At 53.5% G+C, this 19,749-nt stretch overlaps 8 protein-coding genes across 8 annotated transcripts; 4 read left to right on the forward strand and 4 right to left on the reverse strand.

The window, feature by feature from the left end:
- Nucleotides 1-650: 650 nt before the first annotated feature.
- MAM_00788 (NAD(P)-binding domain protein) lies at nt 651-1,679 on the forward strand (the record flags this gene model as incomplete). Its single annotated transcript, XM_040819587.1, has 2 exons — nt 651-714; nt 826-1,679. 2 exons carry the CDS (start codon nt 651-653, stop codon nt 1,677-1,679), a joined length of 918 nt encoding a protein of 305 aa, XP_040682852.1.
- Nucleotides 1,680-1,832: 153 nt separating this feature from the next.
- Nucleotides 1,833-2,822, reverse strand: MAM_00789 (uncharacterized protein; the record flags this gene model as incomplete). The annotated part of the gene is made up of 1 exon (XM_040819588.1): nt 1,833-2,822. One exon carries the CDS (start codon nt 2,820-2,822, stop codon nt 1,833-1,835), a length of 990 nt encoding a protein of 329 aa, XP_040682853.1.
- A 1,556-nt stretch (nt 2,823-4,378) lies between these two features.
- Nucleotides 4,379-5,275, forward strand: MAM_00790 (uncharacterized protein; the record flags this gene model as incomplete). Its single annotated transcript, XM_040819589.1, has 2 exons — nt 4,379-4,757; nt 4,827-5,275. 2 exons carry the CDS (start codon nt 4,379-4,381, stop codon nt 5,273-5,275), a joined length of 828 nt encoding a protein of 275 aa, XP_040682854.1.
- A 269-nt stretch (nt 5,276-5,544) lies between these two features.
- On the reverse strand, nt 5,545-6,063 carry MAM_00791 (Zinc finger, RING/FYVE/PHD-type; the record flags this gene model as incomplete). The annotated part of the gene is made up of 1 exon (XM_040819590.1): nt 5,545-6,063. One exon carries the CDS (start codon nt 6,061-6,063, stop codon nt 5,545-5,547), a length of 519 nt encoding a protein of 172 aa, XP_040682855.1.
- Nucleotides 6,064-6,760: 697 nt separating this feature from the next.
- On the reverse strand, nt 6,761-9,921 carry MAM_00792 (uncharacterized protein; the record flags this gene model as incomplete). The annotated part of the gene is made up of 4 exons (XM_040819591.1): nt 6,761-8,458; nt 8,515-8,789; nt 8,840-9,447; nt 9,500-9,921. 4 exons carry the CDS (start codon nt 9,919-9,921, stop codon nt 6,761-6,763), a joined length of 3,003 nt encoding a protein of 1,000 aa, XP_040682856.1.
- Nucleotides 9,922-10,898: 977 nt separating this feature from the next.
- On the reverse strand, nt 10,899-11,405 carry MAM_00793 (cytidine and deoxycytidylate deaminase; the record flags this gene model as incomplete). Its single annotated transcript, XM_040819592.1, has 1 exon — nt 10,899-11,405. The coding sequence occupies one exon, from the start codon at nt 11,403-11,405 to the stop codon at nt 10,899-10,901; it is 507 nt and encodes a 168-aa protein (XP_040682857.1).
- Nucleotides 11,406-11,771: 366 nt separating this feature from the next.
- Nucleotides 11,772-12,726, forward strand: MAM_00794 (DnaJ domain-containing protein; the record flags this gene model as incomplete). The annotated part of the gene is made up of 2 exons (XM_040819593.1): nt 11,772-11,907; nt 11,966-12,726. 2 exons carry the CDS (start codon nt 11,772-11,774, stop codon nt 12,724-12,726), a joined length of 897 nt encoding a protein of 298 aa, XP_040682858.1.
- A 791-nt stretch (nt 12,727-13,517) lies between these two features.
- MAM_00795 (glycosyl hydrolase) lies at nt 13,518-17,838 on the forward strand (the record flags this gene model as incomplete). The annotated part of the gene is made up of 6 exons (XM_040819594.1): nt 13,518-13,914; nt 14,968-16,757; nt 16,801-17,124; nt 17,185-17,273; nt 17,341-17,765; nt 17,822-17,838. 6 exons carry the CDS (start codon nt 13,518-13,520, stop codon nt 17,836-17,838), a joined length of 3,042 nt encoding a protein of 1,013 aa, XP_040682859.1.
- Nucleotides 17,839-19,749: the final 1,911 nt, after the last annotated feature.

Raw genomic sequence — 19,749 nt, forward strand, 5'->3', positions numbered from 1 at the left:
GACAGATATTCGGAAAAAAAACCTTGATCGCATCTTCGCAGGCGTCTCAATGCCATCGGAGCTTATGGCTATATTAGCTTCGGCCGTACATAAATTGTAGCCCTCCCCAAGACTCTAGAGAAGCATTGGCACGCAGTAGTGTGCATTGCACACGGTCGTGCATCAGGACACTCACCGATGGTCTTTATTCCCCCGCCCCCGGCATATGTCCCAAATCTCGACACCATGTTCACGCAAGTTTGTTTTATCTTCTCGCCAGAACCGGAAGCCACAAAAGCAGTATCCGAGAGCAGGTAGGGTGCAGGGTAGCGACCGGCTCTGCGCAACACTAGACAATCCGAGAGCTTACTAATGACAGGGCGACACCGATCAGGCTACACGTCAATTACGTAAGTACCTACTTAAGTAGGCAGGTAGACAGACCACAACCCCGCCCGCTCGCCGTGGGGCGGCCACCATCAGTCCGATTCAGTCGGGTGTTGCTCGCCCGCGATTGACAGCACCCGACGGTTTATATTTCTCGACATGTCATGCATCCGCCGGCGCTGGGAGTCATCCATGTCTTTTGTCAGGCGTGATTTGACATTTGATTTGAAAAGCTCTCCTCGCGTCAAGAACGACTCCGTGTTCACTCCAAGAAGGCTTCCACCATGGCGGAACGACTGTCACGACCGTATGAAAATAAGCTGGCCATCGTTACTGGCGGCTCGCGAGGTTTGTTCCCATGACATTGATTTAGCACTAGACTCCTCCATCCACGACCACCACAACACAACAACTCGACTGCGTAGTGACCTCTTTCTCTTTTTTTGTGCGCCAAATTAGGTATCGGGGAAGCGGTAGCAAGGCGACTCGCTGCCAAGGGGGCCAATCTTGTCGTAGCATATACGTCCGAGTCCTCCAAGGCGCGTGCCGAGGCTCTCGTCGCTGCGCTCTCAACCTCGCACAATGTCCAGTGCGCCTCCGTCCAGGCTGACCTCTCCGATCCGTCCGCCGCCGTACCGCGGGTCGTATCGGCCGCGCGGGAGCTCTTCGCCGCCTACAGCCCGACGGGAAACTTCCAAATCGACATTCTGATCAACAACGCAGGCGTGGCATCCAACCAGCACCTGAACGATCCGACGCTGGGCCCCGTCACGGCTGACGAATTCAATCGCGTATACACGGTCAACGTCCTTGCACCTTTGCTCCTGACGCAAGCTGCGGCCCCGTACCTGCCCGCCAATCGCTCCGGACGTATTGTCAATGTCTCCAGCGTCAGCTCATCCATCGGATACCAGGGCCAGTCGGTGTACGCGGGTAGTAAGGCGGCCGTCGAGGCAATGACGCGCACCTGGAGCAGGGAGCTGGCTGAAAAGGCGACGGTGAATGCGGTGAACCCTGGCCCGGCATGGGGGGACATGTACGCGCAGGCGGGCGACAAGTTCTGGAAGATCAACCAGCCGTTTGTGGATGCGGCGCCGCTGGCGGCGTACAATGGGGAGGAGGACGTATTGAAATTGCTTGGCGATGATGGCGAGCGGTTTGATAGGACGGTGCGGAATGGTATGGCGGGGAGGAGGCCTGGCCTGACGGGCGAGATTGCCGGGACGATTGATATGTTGTGTTCGGAGGAGGCAGGTTGGACGACAGGGAGTGTGGTTTGCGCCAACGGCGGGATGAAGATGTCTATTGCGTGATGCGCGCGCGGCTTTTGGGTTTTGAGCATTGTATCAAGACATGGAGGCGTGCGGCTGATATTCCATACACGGGGTGGGATTCCCCCCTTTCTCCCTTTTCTCTTTTCTTCGTCGTTCTGCTCTCTCTCAGGGGGTTATGGATGCAGGACACAGCTAAAGTCCCGAGACATCAATCGATCGAGTCAGAATCTCTGCAAAGAATTTGCCCTGCTTCACAATGTCGTAATGATCACCTCGCCCTTCAAGCAGCTGGACACGCAGCCGACGACCACCGGACTTCAACAAGCTTGCTTCCAGCGCCTCTGCCTGCGAGAATGGAACCAGGGTATCGCCACGGCTCTGTACAACGAACACGTGTCTCCCCTCTGGCCACTCCTCTGCCCAATTCTCCATGTAGACGGGGCTGATGGCTCTCCACACATGCTCGTCAGGGCCAAAGGCGCTCGACGTAAATTGTCTGTAAAGCTCGCGGTACTGACTGTAGCCATGGCCGGGATCCGTCACCATCTTGGGCATATCATAGAGCCCGTTGAGCCCGAGAACGGTTTGCGGCGCCTCGATAGTCGCCCTGTCCATGTCGGTGCCCCATCTCGCGGGGTTCACGACGGCCTGAAACGCCAACGTAGCACCACAGCTGTGTCCCGCCAGGATGTAATTGCTCCCAAAGCCGGCGGTTCTCTGGAGATGTGAAATGGCAGTCAGCACGTCGAGGAGGTGCCTGGGGTGAGTGGCATTGCGGCTGGGGTCGGACGGTGAGCTCGGGTGCGTCGAGTGCTGCGGATAGGCAGACAGAGAGTAGCTGATGGAGGCAAATGCGACCGGCGCCTCGCGGGATGCGAACAAGGCTGGGGAGAGGCTTTCGAGCGTGGGCACCAGGTCGTCTGCCGTCTCGAGCGGATCTCGCCATGCACCGCCGTGGATGTAGATGATCCAGAGGGTGTCGGGAGGGGGGAGCCACGACGGCAAGGGCTCTTTGGATTGCGGTTCCCGTGGTGCATACTGGGCCGGGATCCAAACATGGACGTGTTGCAGATTGTTGGGCAGACGTGTGTAGGGAACGCGAGGCTTGTGAAACATGGGTACTGCAAGATGAGCCCGCAGCTCCCACGGCGTCGACGACCAGCCGCGGTGGATATCCGTCATGCTTGCTGCGCGAATGTCAGAGACTCGGAGGTTGTTGCAGTTACGCCGCAGCCGGTCGAGACCTGGCACGTGCTCGGCGTTGCACAATCGAGGTCGAGGGTTTGTGCGGAAGGACCAGTGGACGTCACTTGCCAGACACACAAGTGACAAGGCAAGCCAGCTCTGGAAGCCTGCACGACAAGGTTATGGACTGGGGGACCAGGTCTAAATTATAGATCATCTCCCAAGCAGTCCAGCAATTGTCACGCATCAACTTCCAGACACGGCGGGTCGCGGGAGGCGGAAGACGGATGGCGGGAGGCGGGAAGCGGGAGGCGGGAGGCGGGAAGCGGCTTGGGACGTTTTACGTCGGATCACGGCCTGCGATGGCGGGTAGTTATCGCTTGGACGCACCCATTACACGTACGGACTACGGAACGGAGTGCCTGGGTCGATGGGTAGTTTCACAGCAACAGGAGCAGCAGCAACCGGAAGCAGGTGGAAGCGCATCACGTCGACCGGGGATCCCTGAATACCGAGCTTTTCTACGGAGTAGACCCAAAAAACAATCATCTCGAGGTCAAATGCCCAGGATCCTATCTAGACGCGGAACCGCCGCGTACGTATTCGCCATCACGTATGTTCTCCGAGCCAGCTCGTCCGTTACTATAATCCGCAGCCATCAGTCAGTCATGTCATGATCGTTCCCTCTGGTCGTCCCCCCCGACTCGACTCGACTCGACTCGACTCGACTCGACTTGGTGTCAGTTTTCCATTTTGGACCAATTTGACTCGTTTGCACCCGCTGAAAGCTCGATTATTTTCTCGAAATTTTTGCCACCAGTGCCACGCAACTCGATCTACTGTGTGATCCGATTTTGTCGACGTGAAAGTCTCAACAGAATCGGCCAAGGCAGGGAATGGGGACTATGACGCTGCCCAACGGCAAGGGAGTCTGCTTGACGTTACGAATCGCGGGAAGTGTGAGGGGCGAGGAGAAAGTCAAAGCTTGGAACAAACAAGCAAAAATAAAAGACTAGGCCGTAGCCACCATCGCAGCCAAGGAGGAACAGAGATTGCGGTGTCGTGAAGTTGCTGAATGCTGAACGATTGGCTCCGTCCAACTGCGCGCCGTCCGTCTCCCTTCGGCCCGTGACTCTTTCCGCACGCAAAACAACCCCACCTCTCAACCCCCACGTCACGTCCCCGCATCCATCCAGGCTGCGGGCCTCCGTCAGCCAGTGACGCAGCCCAGCTCACCCACCAGACACTCTGCGCAGCTCCAGCATGTGCCTCGTCCTCGTCCAGTTTCTCGTCCTCCGTTCGACTGGATGCCCTCTCGGCCTCGGCACCCTGCAGCAAAGCAAGCGACGTGGCTCGTCCGTGCTACGATACACGACGCCTTCAACTTCCGTCATCCTCCATCCCCGCCCCATTCAAACCCGTTCCCTCCCGCTGCCCCGATTCAAACACGACGAGGAACCTCCAACAGAGCTCCTGGCCCTCCCCTCCAGGAAATAGCTTCAGCCCCGCCGTCTTCACCCAAGATTCGTCGTCTCGTCGCACAGTCGCCAACCATGTCGGCCCCCATCGACCTGACCCCCCTCAACAAGGACTCCTCCTCAGAGTACGAGCCTAAAATCATATCCATACTCTCCAGTGCCATCAACGACCTGCCCCCGACCGAGCCCTCCGCCGAAACCACCGCCCGCGAGATCGACAAGCTCTACCCTTCTAATGTTTCCGCGGCCGAGGGCTTCCTCTGGACATTCTGGACGCTCCTCGTCGCCGTGGCCAAGAAGGTACCCGCCGATGACCCCCGCCAGGGACTCCTCGTCACGATTGTCCAGAAGCTCAAGGGCAAGCGGGACGAAGAGGTCGAGATGTGGGGCCAGAAGACGCGCGTTTGGAGTGAACTGCCCATGTTGGGGCCCGTCATGAGAGACGAGTGGAACTGTGCGCAGCGCCATCTTTTGCTTTTTGAATCCCGAGCATCGTCACAGCTAACTGTTGGTGCGGTTGCAGTGTCTCCCGACTTTGATGGCTCGGAAAAGGACGACGCCACCGTTCAGGAGTGGATCTCGCTCAACTCGTTTGCCGCGAGAATATACGGCGCTTCGCTGCAGTCGTGGGAGAATCTGGGCATCTGGGAGTTGCGCGCTGGCCTGGAGGAAACGCCCGAGGATCGGCCAAATGCCAAGGATACGAGGATTGCCACGGCATATGAGTGGATTGTTCACGCCGGCAAGGAGCTGTATGCCAACGGACGGCAGGCCAAGCAGCTGGACGCAATGGAGAAGCGGGCCCTGAAGACAGGATCTTTGCTTAAGATTGAGACGTCGGGGTTGAGCAATGACCGGTGGAACTTTTGGCGCGAGAGACTTGGTGTCTTGGGTGCCGGCGCTGGAAGCGGCGCGGCCAAGGAGAAGGCGCAGAGGGCTTTGGACAAGATGAAGGAGATTGCGGGCAGCTAAGTAGGGGTATACACGACTTGGCAAAAGAAGCGTGTGTCTGTGTCTGTGTCTGTGTCATTGTCATCCGATAGAATGCCAATACATGGCGGTTCGCTTGTGAGAAAGATGGGGAAAAGCTTCACCTCTCACAAGTGTGGTATCTCGTCCTCTCCCTTTCGCTTATAATACTGTGTATACTGCGACGACGACAACAACGACCCCAACGCCACTGCATTTCAGCTGGGTAACAACACGCTCCATGCGCCAATTACCCAACCCACCCCGTCTGTCTAGGCGTAAATCATGTCCATGTCGTCGCCCTCGTCGTCGTCTTGCACTACGGCCGGCTTCTGCCTGCCCACCTCCTCCCTGCACATGGGACACGTCCCTTTGCTCCTCAGCCACGGCCCGACACACTCCAGGTCAAACTGATGGGCCCCCTTGCACGGCAACTCGACGACGAGACAGTACGGATCCTCCAGGTACGGGATCTTGCAAATGGCACAGTCGTCATCCTTGCGCAGCTTCTTGCGGCTCACACGGTCCAGCGAGTCGAGGAACTCCTGGCTGACCCCGCGCAGCTGGTCGGGCGGGTCGAGGATGTCCTGGTCCAGCGCGTCCACCAGGTCCATGAGGAAGCTGCGGTTCTCCGCCGTCGGTGCGGTGCTCGCCAGCGTCTGCATCTGGTCCTGGAGCAGGCGGAAGATGTTGGCCATGTCGGGCAGCGTGGGCGTGGCGTGCGGGTTGTTGTGAGGCGTGGCGGTGCCCGAGTCGCTGATGCGGTTGAGCAGCGAGAAGAACGAGTCCATGTTTACGCGCCGGGAGCGGGATTGCGTCTCGGCGAACTCGACGTTGTGCTCGACTGGGCTGTGTTAGTTCTCGTTTGGAGGACAAGAGGGGGGAAGAGGGCAGCTTTTGCCTTCGTATTGGGTTGCCATGGTTGGGGATTGTTAGACTTGTAGGGTGAGGTGAGTTGAACGGGCGCCGGTTCGTGTGGTGCTTTTGGTTGGGAGGACCGGAAGACCGGAGGACCGGAGGACCTTGAAGGGGATGACGAGATGGTGCTGCGAGGGTTTGAGCTTGTTGAGACCAGGCAGACGACGGGCGTCGCAAGCCGTGTGCAGGGAGGAGCGTGGAGGAGGAGGAGCTTGAAGTTACTCCGTAGCCTCTGGCCAATTTCAAGATCCGCTCTGGTGCGGGTCGCGGCTGCGGCTGCGGCTGCGGCTGCGGTGCGGCAAGCTTCCAGGGTACGACCTTCTTCGCACACGGCGGAAAACCAGATCAGGCCGCCCTTGCACCGAAATCAAATGCTGCCTATTCGACTTTGCAACCAGTCCAATTGCACCTTGACTACTTCAGCGGCTGTGACTACAGTCGCACGCGTTGTTGCGTGCGAAAAATAAAGCATACCGTGTTTATTTTGTCTTCTAGCAAGTCAGACAGTTTACGTTCCAGGAAGGACTCATTGAAGCAAAAGCATGTTACATATATAGCATGGGTAGTAGGTCAATATCTCAGATCCAAGCTCAGCCGATCGTTGTGTCTGATATAGGTGGTTGTGCGACTGTTAGCCTCGACGTACTCGCTCTCCGGCGGGCCCAAATATGTGTACCGCAAATCTCCAAGGTCCAGAACAAGCTTTTCCAAAATCATGTTGGGCTTGCGGAGGCGCACTTCGATGGTGTGAGCACCGACCGTGGCGTGCCCGATGTTGTGTGACTTCCTCCAGACGCAGTCCATGACGGCCACGTTCCAGCCTCGTGGAAGGCCACGGTCGTTGCCAGGGTCATCGTCCGTAAGACGATATCGCTGGATTTCTCCGCCGTCCCAGCGGATGTCGTACTCCATACGACTTTGGGGGTCTGTTTCCAGAGTCATGTTGAATAGCAGCTCAAGATTGGTGTTTTCGCGGTCGGAAAGGACATATATCGGATAGCGCAAGAATGGGATGTCGTCGGGATTGCTCTGGCCCCTGCCGATTGGTAGAGTCACCGATCCCGCGACGGTGCGCCCCAGGGCTGGAAGAGCCTGGTACGGAGAAGTAACCCAATTGCCCGCGTCGATGGCCAGGTGACCGCTAGTTTCCACGAAGCCAGTGAAGTCAACAGGCACTCGGCTATGCCGCACTGTCAAATGGACCTTTTCGTAGCCATCTCGAGAACCAACGACTTCCACGAATACTTTTTCATCAAAGCCGGCCGGCACTTGAGTCCAGTCAATAGTGAGAATCACTTTGATATCATCGTCTTCGGGTTTGAGATGGCCTTGGTATTGGGTGAGCTTGATCCAATCGTACTGCGGTTTGGCGACCCAAGAAAATGCCCTTGTTCCGCGGTGGAATACTTCAAAATATCGGTCCTGTGGACCGTACGGAGTGATAAAAGGAAGGGTGACGCCCGGCTCCAGCCACTTGCGGGATGGGTGAGTTCGGTCCGAGTCCTCATTGATATGTCCGGGGTTGATGCCCTCAGTGCCTTCCACGGCAATGCCCATGTGCCCAACACTTGGATTGGAGTCTTCTCTAGTCTGGACGTAGCAAAGACCATCAATCATATTTCTTGACGGTTGAGCACCAGTATCCCCGTATCCATAGTGCGGCTGCCTCATGATGTGGTTCCACTTGCCGCCGTTAATGGTATGGTACTCCATCATGAGATCATGGTCCTTGTCGAGGATGTCGAGGCTCCGGTGGAATAGCACATTCGTAGAGTTTCGACGCTGCTTGGCAAATAGCTGGTTTCGATACTGCGTGACCCGGAGCAAGGTACATAAATAAGACGCCTTGATTGGATGGAGAACAAGTTGAAAGAATGCCGACTTGTACTCCTTGCCAATCCGAGCGTCAATTTCCTCCGCATCCTGCACGAGAGTCTTCCAACGTGCCACAATACTGTCTGCTTCGTGATGCTTGAGCAGAGAAAATGTGCTCACGTCGATGTGATCTTGCTTCCGAAGCGCGACAAGATGGTCAAAGTCGTACCAAGCCTTGGCGATTCGTTTCGCGTGCCCGAGCCCAAATTCTCGTGTTGCCAATTTTTCGTAATATTGGAGAAACGAGTCGGCGCTAATAGAATGGACATTCCAAGCAAGATCAAATGCAAAGCTCATGGGCACCTCACAAGGCTTGAGGTCGCCAACATTGAAGACCCAGATGCGATTTGCGCCTTGGGCATGCGCTAGTTGCAGCTGGTGCCATGCTTTCCCCTAAAACTCATGTCAATACAACATGTATGTCCGTACTTGATATTCTAGAAGCTTACTAGGCTGTTACTGTTCATCCACCGATAGCATCGGGGATATCCCGTGTATTGGAAGTGGTAGTAGTACTGGTCGATTGAAATGTTAGGAGACTTATATAGAGAGTTCTCGTCAGAAAGACCTACTCCGGAGCCACCGGGGCGCTTCTTCTCTTGCTCATTCGGTAGTCGGCGGAGGGAGCCGAAGTTATCGTCAGAGAAAAGAAGTGTGATGTCTTCTGGAATCTTCAAACCATTGTCGTAGTACTTTTGCACCTCATTGTACAGTGCCATCAACTCTTGCGCGGAAATCAGCGACGAAATTACTCCGGCATGAAGGCCAACTTACGCATCGCACCACCCTTGCTCCCGTAGTTGTCCTCTATGATACCTCTTTGCACATCAAGGACATCTGTGAGGATCTTTTGAGGGTCACTCCCGTTAATAGGGTTATCTCCTTCCGCTCGCATGCCCATGGTGATATACGACTCAAATGGCCGTGCTCTCTCCGCACCAAATCTGAAGTACTCTGTGACCTTTTCCCTATTCGTCTCCCAGTTCCAAGTGTTTGCTGGTTCTGTGGTGGACCACTCGTTCATGGCGCGTTGCATTGGTTCGTGGTGAGAAGTGCCCATTACTATCCCGTAAGTGTCGGCAAGAGCCTGGTTCTTGGGATCGTCCACGAAGAATGACCGGCCTGGATACGGGTATCCCCTCCACATGGCAGGCCACATAAAGTTGGCTTTAAGCCGAAGGAGTAGCTCAAAGACCAAGTAATAGAAGTTGGAATCAAACTTGGGGCCGAATTTCTCGTGGACCCACGAGTCCATTCCTGGTGCTTCATCATTTATAAAAATACCTCGATACTTGACACTTGGCTCGCCATTGCGGGTTGACACGGGAAGTGCATAAATGTCGTCATGAACTTTTGGAGGAACATCTGCCCACCAGCACCATCTGCCGAGGTGTTAGAAATTAAACAAGTTCATTTGGCCCTTCGAAGACTCACGGCGAGACTCCGATCTGTTCAGACAGAGAGTATATGCCGTAAATAGCACCCCTCTTGTCACTGCCGGCAATTACCAGGGCGTTGTCATAACCCTCAGCTGGATTGGAGACACATTGCGTGACCCAAGATTCCCCTTTTCCATCGATGCTGGAGAAGTCGATTTTCCCGTCGGATTCAAGCTTCTTGATCATGGCTGACTTTGACAATGTTCCCACAATGATGCAAGATTTAGACTCGACGCGGTCCGTTGCTGTTGTCAGAACTGCATTGCCACCTCGGCCAGTGACTCTTGTGAAGTCTTTGGATAGGTTCTTGGCTGCAATGTGAACTCCTTCGAACTCATCTTGGTCAATAAGGATATCTGCGCCAGTGAGACTGAATCCTTGGCCGTGCTCAAATGACACAACGGGCTGTTCAAGCATTTTGGTCGATGTTTGAAGCGCGAAGCATAACAAATTTAATTTTCGGGACATGGATAGAAGGAAAGAAACAATAGCCCAGGCCGAGAGCTCCTGTATCGAGGATCTTATACAGATTGTCTCGAACGAGGGGCTAATGATCAAAGCTGCAGCGGCCCTCACCCCCTCGCAGACATCATAGGGCCCCCAGGATGTGGCAAAATGTTACATTCCAACCTGCAAGGGATCGACACGAGATAGGTTTATGCAGTCGGTTTTGGATCACGGGAGTGCTGAAGTCTTGGCAAACTAAGTTAGAAACCCCTTGCACCCTCCAACGGCGCTTCAGCGGGAATGCGGGGAATGGGGAGCAAAGCAAAATGGTGGGGTTGTTTGAGAGCCGACTGCAAAGCTGAAATAGAAATAACTTCTGCTTCTGCTCCCTCTGGGCAAAACAGTTTGTCGTTGTTCGGTGGTTGCTTTAAAAAATTCTCCATACCTTTTTCCCTGATGGATACCGTGACCGGGCTCTGCATCGCGTCCCCTCCTTTGCTGTTTCAACATCGCCTTGACGTTGTGGGTGCAGTCATAGAGCATAGATACTCGAGTAAGCAGCCGAATTTTTGCTCTTTGCTTGAGGCAGAGGTATTCTCTGGTTTGCGACACCGGAAGCAACACAATAGGCCGGAGGTGTCGAACAACAGCTGCAAGCCCAATGTCCGTCTATTGAGGGGACAGCCCTGGTCATATCCGTCATCCTCGTGATAAGATATCCTTGTGGTTTCCCGTTGAATCGCGTTTCAGAAGCCTATTGAACGCACCGTCGTTGAATGGTCGCCGTATACTCTCCGCATCTGTTGAGAGCGTGTCCAAAGCAAATGAGAGAGGATGCTACAATAAGACTTTCATATCATGTCTGCCAACGAAGCCAGTTCGTATCAGGATACCTTCCAGTTGCCACATTGAGTAAACCACCGCCGCCCATGTGACTTGTTGAAAAATTAAGCACCGGATGCATGACCTGCCGTCGCAACCTCGAGAATCTCTTTCTCAAATCCCGGCACCGCCGCCACTGTGATGCCAGATGATTCAAGCATTTCTCGGCCAGGATTCTTGCTAACAAACTTTTCCGGCTCCTGGACTCCAAGATAAACCTCCCTGATCCACGACTGTTGTTGTAGAATCCTCTCTACACATGATAACTTGCCGCTGAGGCGCTTGAAGCATGGCTCTATGGTCGTGTATAATGCGTGAGGGGTGTTGATGATGTCGGCCAGACCCTCTTCCTTGGTGGCATGCTGCTCCGCGAGTTTGATCAAACAGCACTCTTCAGCGTGCGTGTTGCCTTCGCATTCTAGAGTGTATCCTTCAGCGACAACTTGCCCATTATCGAGATTGACCAAGAGGGCCCCGACCCGGAAATTGCTCGGCTTTGGCGGTGAACTTTTAGCCAACGCCAGGGCGTGTCGCATGAGCTTGTCGTGATCTTGTTCCGTCCTTGCAGCCATACTTGATGTGGGACGTCTTTTTTTTTTCCTCAAAAGAATTTGTTGATTAGATGCAGTGTCATGGGGACCACAGCTATTGATGTCTTCGATGGCTGAGGCTTGCACATGGCCCAATGTCTAGACGTCTAGAACTCGAGGGCAGTCAAATCTGGTGGTGGATTAGTTATTTGGTGCCGGCATCTGGACAGCCCTGTCACCGGACAGCCTGACAGCCGGACAGCCCCACCCATTGGACCTCCCTCCAGAAGCGCAGTCCGCCCCAAACCTCAAGCGCGTTCTGACGCGTGACAGCCAGACTCATCCACGCTGACACAACTTCCTGGCTCCATTCTGCATCGCGCCACAGGATTGGGGCGGACGTCCGGAATGTCTGATATTGAGGATTGTATGGACAATGAGCCACCTGTCATCGATCCGTACGAGGTGCTCGGCCTCGACCGCGAGGCCACGGCAGACAAAATCAAGAGTGCCTACCGAAAGGCAGCGCTCAAGAGCCACCCTGGTGCGTTTCACGTACAGTTACCAGCCATTTTAATTAGTATACTGATGGAAACTGTTAGACAAGGTGGCCAGTGAACAAAAAGAGGCGGCCCACTCCAAATTTCAGAAGATTGCCTTTGCCTACGCCATCCTCTCCGACCCGGCGCGACGCAGACGATATGACACTACCGGCTCAACTTCAGAGTCCATCGTCGACGCGGATGGCTTCAGTTGGAGCGATTACTACCGAGAACAGTACAGAGACTCAATATCTGCGGACGCAATTAGGAAATTTGCCGAGAAATACAAGGGCTCTGATGAGGAAAGGGATGATGTTTTGATTGCCTACGAAGAATGTGAAGGAGACATGGATCAGATTTACGAACGCGTCATGTTGAGTGATGTCACAGAGGATGATGAGAGATTTCGCAGCATTATTGACAAGGCCATCGACGATGAGGACGTGCCAGCCTTCGACTCATACTCAAAGGAAAGTAAAAAGAAGCGCGCAGCCCGTATCAAGGCCGCGAAAGCTGAGGCAGCGGAGGCAGAGAGCCATGCCAAGGTACTTGGTGTTCACGACATGTTGTTTTCCACAAAGGACAAGAAATCAAAGGGTAGCTCCGAGGATAGCCTGGCAGCCTTGATCCAGAAACGACAACAGAACAGATCTGCGAATTTCCTCGAACACCTGGCGGAAAAGTATGGAGCTAATAGTAGCAAGAGCGAAAAGGGCAAAAAGCGAGCAGTGGAGGACGATGAGCCCTCAGAAGAAGCCTTTCAAACCGCCGCTGCCAAGTTGAAAAAGGGAGGCCGGGCATCCAAGAAGTCCAAGAAATGAGGTATCGTGCGGGGTTTTTGGTATCGGTCACGCCGGAGTACGGTTCAGGCTAGGGTATAGGATAGGAGCAATTATCTTTTGCGGAATACGGGAATCCGGTAGATGAGCAACTGAAGCTTTTGCTTTGCTAGCTACGATAAGTTGTTCGTTGCATCTGGCTGGTTGCCATTCAGCGAGGAAGCGTGAATGTGACTGGGGACATGCACACTCGAGCAAGTTTTCAGCGTCGAAAGGTGGGGACCGGCAGCCTGTGAGTCTGGTGGGCCCGGTGCTTTGCCCGCCAAACGGCGCCTGGGACCTGGACCTGGTAACCATGACAGCACGTACCTACATGCCGGGCATTGGCTGTCAACGTCGACTCTTCCTTCGATTCACGTCACGTCACGTCACGTACATGGCCATTAATCTACCCAAGTACCCAAGGACTCAATTTACGACCCTTTCCACAGGGTGAAGCTTGCTTCAATCATGCTATGAATGACGAAGCCCAAGTTCTGCCCTACCCGCGCTATTGCTTCCACCTGTCGCCAACGGCTAATAGCTGGTGTTTGCTTCGCGCGTCTGACATTCACGCCCTCAAGCAGCACCCAGGCTTCGAAGGTGAGCGTCGCAAAACACTCAGTCGTCCGGCGCTAATCTAGACGACAGGAGAAAACTTTTTTTTTCACAGAAATTTGCCCATTAAATGGGTCCGGGTCGTTGGACCAGTTGTAGCAATCGATGAGTTCGTTGGCCGACGCGTCTTCACCGTTGACGATAGCAGTGGGAAATGTATTGAGGCTCTGGTCAATATGCAACCACCCACTTCAGTGAGCAATGTTGCAACATCCGAATACCATCCTGGATCAGCTTACGGCGATGCGCCAAAGCCCAGCGTCGTGCATGCCTTGGATCTACCTGGAACATATGCCAACATAGACGTCGGCGACGTAGTCGATGTCAAAGGCGCCCTGTCGACCTTCAGGGGCGAGAAACAAATCAAGATTGAGAGACTGGCAGTCGTGAAGAGTACGGCTCAAGAGGTTGAAATGTGGGAAAGGAGATCCAGGTTTCGCCTTCAGGTTCTTGACAATCCCTGGGTCCTGTCCGAGAAGGAAATTCGTCGTTGTCGCAAAGAATCCCGGCTTTTACATTCCGGTACAGAAAGAAAGAAGAAGCGGCCTGCAGCCACTTCAGAGGCCTGCACGGGTACGGAGAAAAGAGCGGCAAGGACTCGAGAGCTAGATTCGCCTCACGAGTCCGTTGAAGCACGGGCGAAAGAGAAGGCGAAGCTGAGACGTGATACTACAGCAAGAGTCAGGCAATTGATACTCGAGGGGTCAACTAAAGGGAAGTACAGCGCTCTGGGCCTATGATGTCATTTGACGGAGAAGATAGATTCGGCTTTGAGGGGAACGCGGCGACGCATTGGCCTGGCGGCGACAATTGCAGTAGACCAGGGAGTCCGGTGCAGCATCCTGGTGTTTTTGTTGGCTCACGCCATTCGAATAAACACATTATCTTGGAGCCTATCAAAAGTCAGACAAAGATGAGACATGGTAGGTAGACACGTGCGCGGACGACAACAACATCCCCGACTCACATTGGTCACGAAAGCCAAATGTCAGGTGCTCCTTCCACACTTGGCAGCCATGTGCTCGATTCGATGGCCTCGAGAGAAAGAACATAACTTCTCTTTCCTGATCAGGGAATTTTCTTTGCACGAGTCTGACGAGAGCCTTGCGTGACTGAATCTCTCTTCCTCCTACTAAAGTACTTAAGTAGATTTATTCCACACCTCCACCCCGTCACAACCTTGATCGCAGTACGGCCACATACATCACCTAAAAATTCAAGAATTCACGCATCGCATCGCCTGTATGCCATTAGATTCACCAACCTCTTCCCTTGGTTGAAAATTTGATTCACGTTATCAAGGTACGTGCGATAAATCTGCCGTAGTCGATCACATTCCGGTCCTTTGGCTAGCTAGGTGGCTGGATACCCGGAGAAGTGAATCAATGCCGCTACAAAACGGCATGGCAACCAGCATATCTCTGGAATGCTGTGCAAAAGAATCGCGGCAGTTCCTTTTTATAGGCCTTTGTCTCCTCCAGCCACCTGCATGGGCATCTGATTTGACCTCGACCTCTGCATCCTGAATCGAACCAATTCCACACCTTGTTCTCACTTGCAACACACTCGATATGAAGTCTCATATGGTATTGGTTCCCTGGGTTTGCTGGCTAACGTATGTAACAGGGTATATCAACACGTTGGGGACTTCAAAGAGTGGAATTCGACAAATTTCGCTGGGAAAAGACAACAACTCGACAGACCGTTGGCGTAAGAAATCGGTCTCGAGAATCGGAACCGCTATTGAAACCTCGCCACCCAATATACCCACGCCAATCCAGAGTCCGGGTGAAAAGTCCGACTTGATACAAAGTTATCACAAAGCATCGAAGATCGTGGGAGCCAAGTCACGTACCGCATCGAGTGCGACCCTATATGCTTTGCCGAGCATCAAATATCAGAAGCCAGCTACGGTAGACAATATCGCGGCATACCTGCCTACTTCACGGAAGAAAACAGCAGAATTGCTCTTGAACATCTTTCAAACGGCGCAAACCACCTTTTCGACGCTAAAGGCCACTCACACATTTGAGAATTCGGCTCGTACAACATCGTCCACTATGGTGTCTCGAGACATATTTGATACGCCTGTAGATACAAAACCTCCGCCGTCCAACATATCTATCCGCCACGATCATCCTGTTCGCCGCAAGGGAATCCAGTCGCAGGCGCCGCTGCAAACCAACAAGTTTTATTCCAATTTTTTCTTGGGTGACCAAAGAGGCCCAAGTTTCACATTCCCATATTCCGTGGCATGGGCTGGCGGAAAAGGCGGAAGCACTAGCTGGGGCATGTCTTGTTCGCATGTTGAGGAACACCAGAGAGTCTTCGGCGATGTGAAGTTTGACGGGGCATCGTCCTATTATCTGAACCCAATCGGTATTCAGTCAATGGTAATATCTGCCAAGGAACTTGGAAATGAAACCACTGTTTCGATGGACAGCATCACAGCATTCTCCGCAAGAGTCCACCTAAGCCAGGATGGAACGGCACAGCCATCCATATCCTTTCCTTTGGTCCAGGGAATGGCGTATATCACGGCGCAGTTCGATGGCTCTGTGCCTTTGATTCAATCGGGAGTTTTCTTCAAGGCTGTCACACGCGTAAACACCAATCCCAAGGAGCATGTCACAAAATACAACTTTCACTTGGAGGACGAAACAACGTGGAGAGTGTATGCTTGGAGAACCAAAGGTGAGGAGCTGGACCTGAAGGTCATAAATAACAGTACGGCCGAATCAAAGCATCCCTTCTACGGCATACTACAAGTCTGCAAAGATCCCGTCAGCAAGGGCTCTGAAGAAATTTTGGATGATGGAGCAGGGATCTACCCAGTGACAGTTGGATTATCAGGATCGGCATTCGGGCAAGAGGGTTCCTACAAATTCAAGTTCCAGAAGGGTGGACATCAGTTGGGCCATCTCTATATGTTTGCCTTGCCTCATCATATTTCGTCCTTCAACGGTGAGACGATGAGGCGAGTTCAGGAGGTACGTCTCCAGTCAACCACAAAGGGCGTTGCCACTTTGGTGAGGGGCACGGAATGGACAATGGTCGAGCTGCACATGCCCACGGAGATGGATTTTGCTCCCTGGCACCCAGAAAAGGGACCCATGAAAGATTTGTCGAACAGGACCAGAAGCATAATTCGCGCCGCGGCCGCGAAGGAGTTGTCACAAAACATGGTCGCACAGATCAATCTGGATTCAATGTATTTCAGCGGAAAGGTGAGACCTATTCAAATCCATTTACAGGGTTCCATGGCTAAGCGAGAGGTTCAGGCCCTTGCTAAATTCGCGACCATATTATACGTTGTCCAAGAACTACTGGGTGACGAGGAATTGGCGAAAACAGGACTGGGTCGATTGAAAGCGGCCTTTGGGACGTTTGCAGCCAACAAGCAAAAGTTTCCTTTGGTATATGAAAGCAAGTGACTCTTTTTAAATTGATGGCTATGAGTTCCCGCTAACGGCGGCGTGGGTAGCTGCCTGGGGAGGGATAGTCTCGTCAGCGAGTTACGTGACGGGGGACGCCGGAGTTGATTTCGGAAACACTTATTACAACGACCATCACTTCCACTACGGTTATTTCATCCTGGCTGCAGCTACCATTGGCCATCTTGATCCAGAATGGGCCAAGGCGAACAAGGACTACGTGAATCTACTGGTCCGCGACGTTGCGAACCCGAGCGAAGGCGATAAATTTTTTCCCTTGTGGCGCAGTTTTGACTGGTATCACGGTCACAGCTGGGCTCATGGACTTTATGCCGCGATGGACGGCAAGGTTGGCCATGGTCATCTCTTCTTTTGTTCTGTGCCGGACGTACATCTGACGTTGATGTAGGACCAAGAGTCTAGCTCTGAGGACACGATGTGTGCCTACGCGCTCAAAATGTGGGGGAGAGTCAGTCAGGACTCGGATCTCGAAATGAGGTGGGTAAAGCTGCCATGGCGCAATATGACGTAATGGCAGACAGATGAGTGCTTACCAGTGGTGCAGGGGAAATCTGCAGCTGTCCATTATTTCACGGAGCTTGCAGAGCTACTACTTGTACAAGAAAGACAATACAGTGCAACCGGAGCAGTTTATTGGCAACAAAGTGGCGGGGATTCTCTTTGAGAACAAGGTTGATCATTCGACGTACTTTGATTCCAGCATCGAGGCTATTCAGGGCATACACATGATACCAATCCTGGCAGCAACGCCGTTCGTACGGGACAGAAAATTCGTCAGAGAGGAATGGGAGGCATTCTTCGACAAGGGGCGAGCTGACAGTATTCGTAACGCTTGGAAAGGGATTGTTTACGGCAATTACGCCACTATTGAACCAAGAAAGGCATGGGAATTTTTCGCCTCGCGCGACTTTGATCCCCAGTGGCTAGATGGGGGCGCATCCATGACTTGGTTCATGGCATACTCGGCAGGTCTGTCATGACGACGCGCAGGACTGAAGTTGAGCAGCGTACTGACTAGGAAACAGCGCTTGGTTGTCTGTGAAGGTGACGAGTGATGAATGGCCTTGTTTACATGGATGGTGAATGGCGTCGAGCAAGAGCTCCTATGTTATGGTCTTGTTGACGGGAACGTGACTGTGAGGAAGTTTGTCTATGTAGTCTTTAAGGTTGGATTTCAAGGAGAGGATGATGGCACGACTCACGAGTGGCCGAGAGAGAGACCGTGAGGTTATTTTGTGGGCTGGTGCCTTTGATGGGAAGGCCAGGGCCATTGCCGTCGATGAAAAGAAAAAAAAAAACAAAAAAAACTCAAAGGCCATTGGGCCAATGCTTCATAGAGAATAGAAATGCAGCTTGATAGCGGAGGGCAATTGAGAATCTGAATCTGAATCTGAATCTGAGATGCGGGGTTGGGCCCCTGCCTCGCAAGGAGCTTATTTTCTAGTTTATTTTGGCTGCTCTCGGGTACGTACGAACTACGTAGTAGTTAAGTTAGTAGTTACTCGGCCGTAAGTACTGACAAAGAGGAGCAGGCTTGGCGGGCGTTGGAGTGTCGAACAGTTGGAACGTTGGAGCGTCGGCGGCTTTGGTGGTTGCGGGGGAGCCGCCAAGGGTGACGTCAATGTAGGATCCTGGCTTGGAGGCCTCCGAGCCGGATCACAGACGCGGAAAGAGCGAGGGGCGCGCTAGGACGACACATATGCACGCAAGGACCAGGGGCGGGGGACGACAAGTACCTTGCGGAGCAGCACCCAGGTATCGAGGGAGGGGAGGGACGTGGGTACGTCTGTAGGTACTTGGTCGCATGCCGCTGCAATGCAATGCAATGCAATGCAATGCAATGCACGGCAAGGCAAGGCAAGGCCAAGACACGACGGGCGAGAGATTCCTGGCCACACGCAAGTTGCGGACAGGACAACACAAAGGGACAGCTAACAGGTGCGCTTTGCCCGAAGCGACTGGCGAGCAGGACTTTCAATTTTGCCCATTGGCCATTGACCTGGGTGGCACGTAACGTCGTACGTCCATGGATGGATACCCAAGTACTTGTCTGGTAAAAGTATAACAATCAAGAAGCTTGGAACTGGGAACTGTGAGCTGCCAGCTGGGAGCCCCAGTGGGCGCCGGTGGCTCGCTTAGCCCCCTGTTGGCTACTAAGTACTCCCGACTTGAGCACCCACTCGAGTTTGTTTTAGACGCCGGCTCGTCTTGTTTCTCCTCCTCATGAGCCGCATCAGTATCTTCTCTTCTCTTCCTCCTCCTCCATCTCATCAACCTCGGTCCTCTGTCCCACGCGAAAACGCCTGCCTACTTCGACCGAGCCACACTGTACTGTACCCTACGTATTGCCATCGGATCGCGCCGCTGCCCTGCTGGGTCCTTTTCCCACCACGCCGCACTCTCCGTTGTAAAGCAACGCCCTGGTTGGGCCCCGAGCTCGAATCTTGAAACCTTGGTCACGAACAAAAGCCCCGTCTCTGCTCTGCTCCTTGACTTTGTGGTCAATTTTTCTTTCTCAACCAGAAGCAATGGTTTTTGGCGGCTTGTGTAAGTTGAGTCTCGAGTTTTCGTCTTTACGTCTCTCCTCGTCGTCGTCGTCGTCGTCGTCGTCGTCGTCGTCATCACCAACATGATGCATACATACATACATGCATGCATTCGTTCCTTGCAGACGCGGACCTGGTCACGTGCGATGCTTGGTTGATAGTGATGCTCATCATCCATGACAGAGCCATAAGTTCTGTGGCTGTCATCACCCCCAAGGCTCCCGAGCAGTCTCGGGCCCAGTCTCCATGCTTGAAACCATGGCCGCGATTGTTCTTTCGAGATGCCCTCGTTTCAAACAAAGACCGTTCCCTTGCACACCCTTCACTGGACGCCATGAAAATAGACGGACCACTGGCCCCGGACGCCCAGGGTCTTGGAAGTAGCCGTCCAGATAACTAGGTTGTCT

Source organism: Metarhizium album (genome assembly GCF_000804445.1).
Source record: "Metarhizium album ARSEF 1941 chromosome Unknown scaffold_1, whole genome shotgun sequence".
NCBI classification, from domain to species: Eukaryota; Fungi; Ascomycota; class Sordariomycetes; order Hypocreales; family Clavicipitaceae; genus Metarhizium; species Metarhizium album.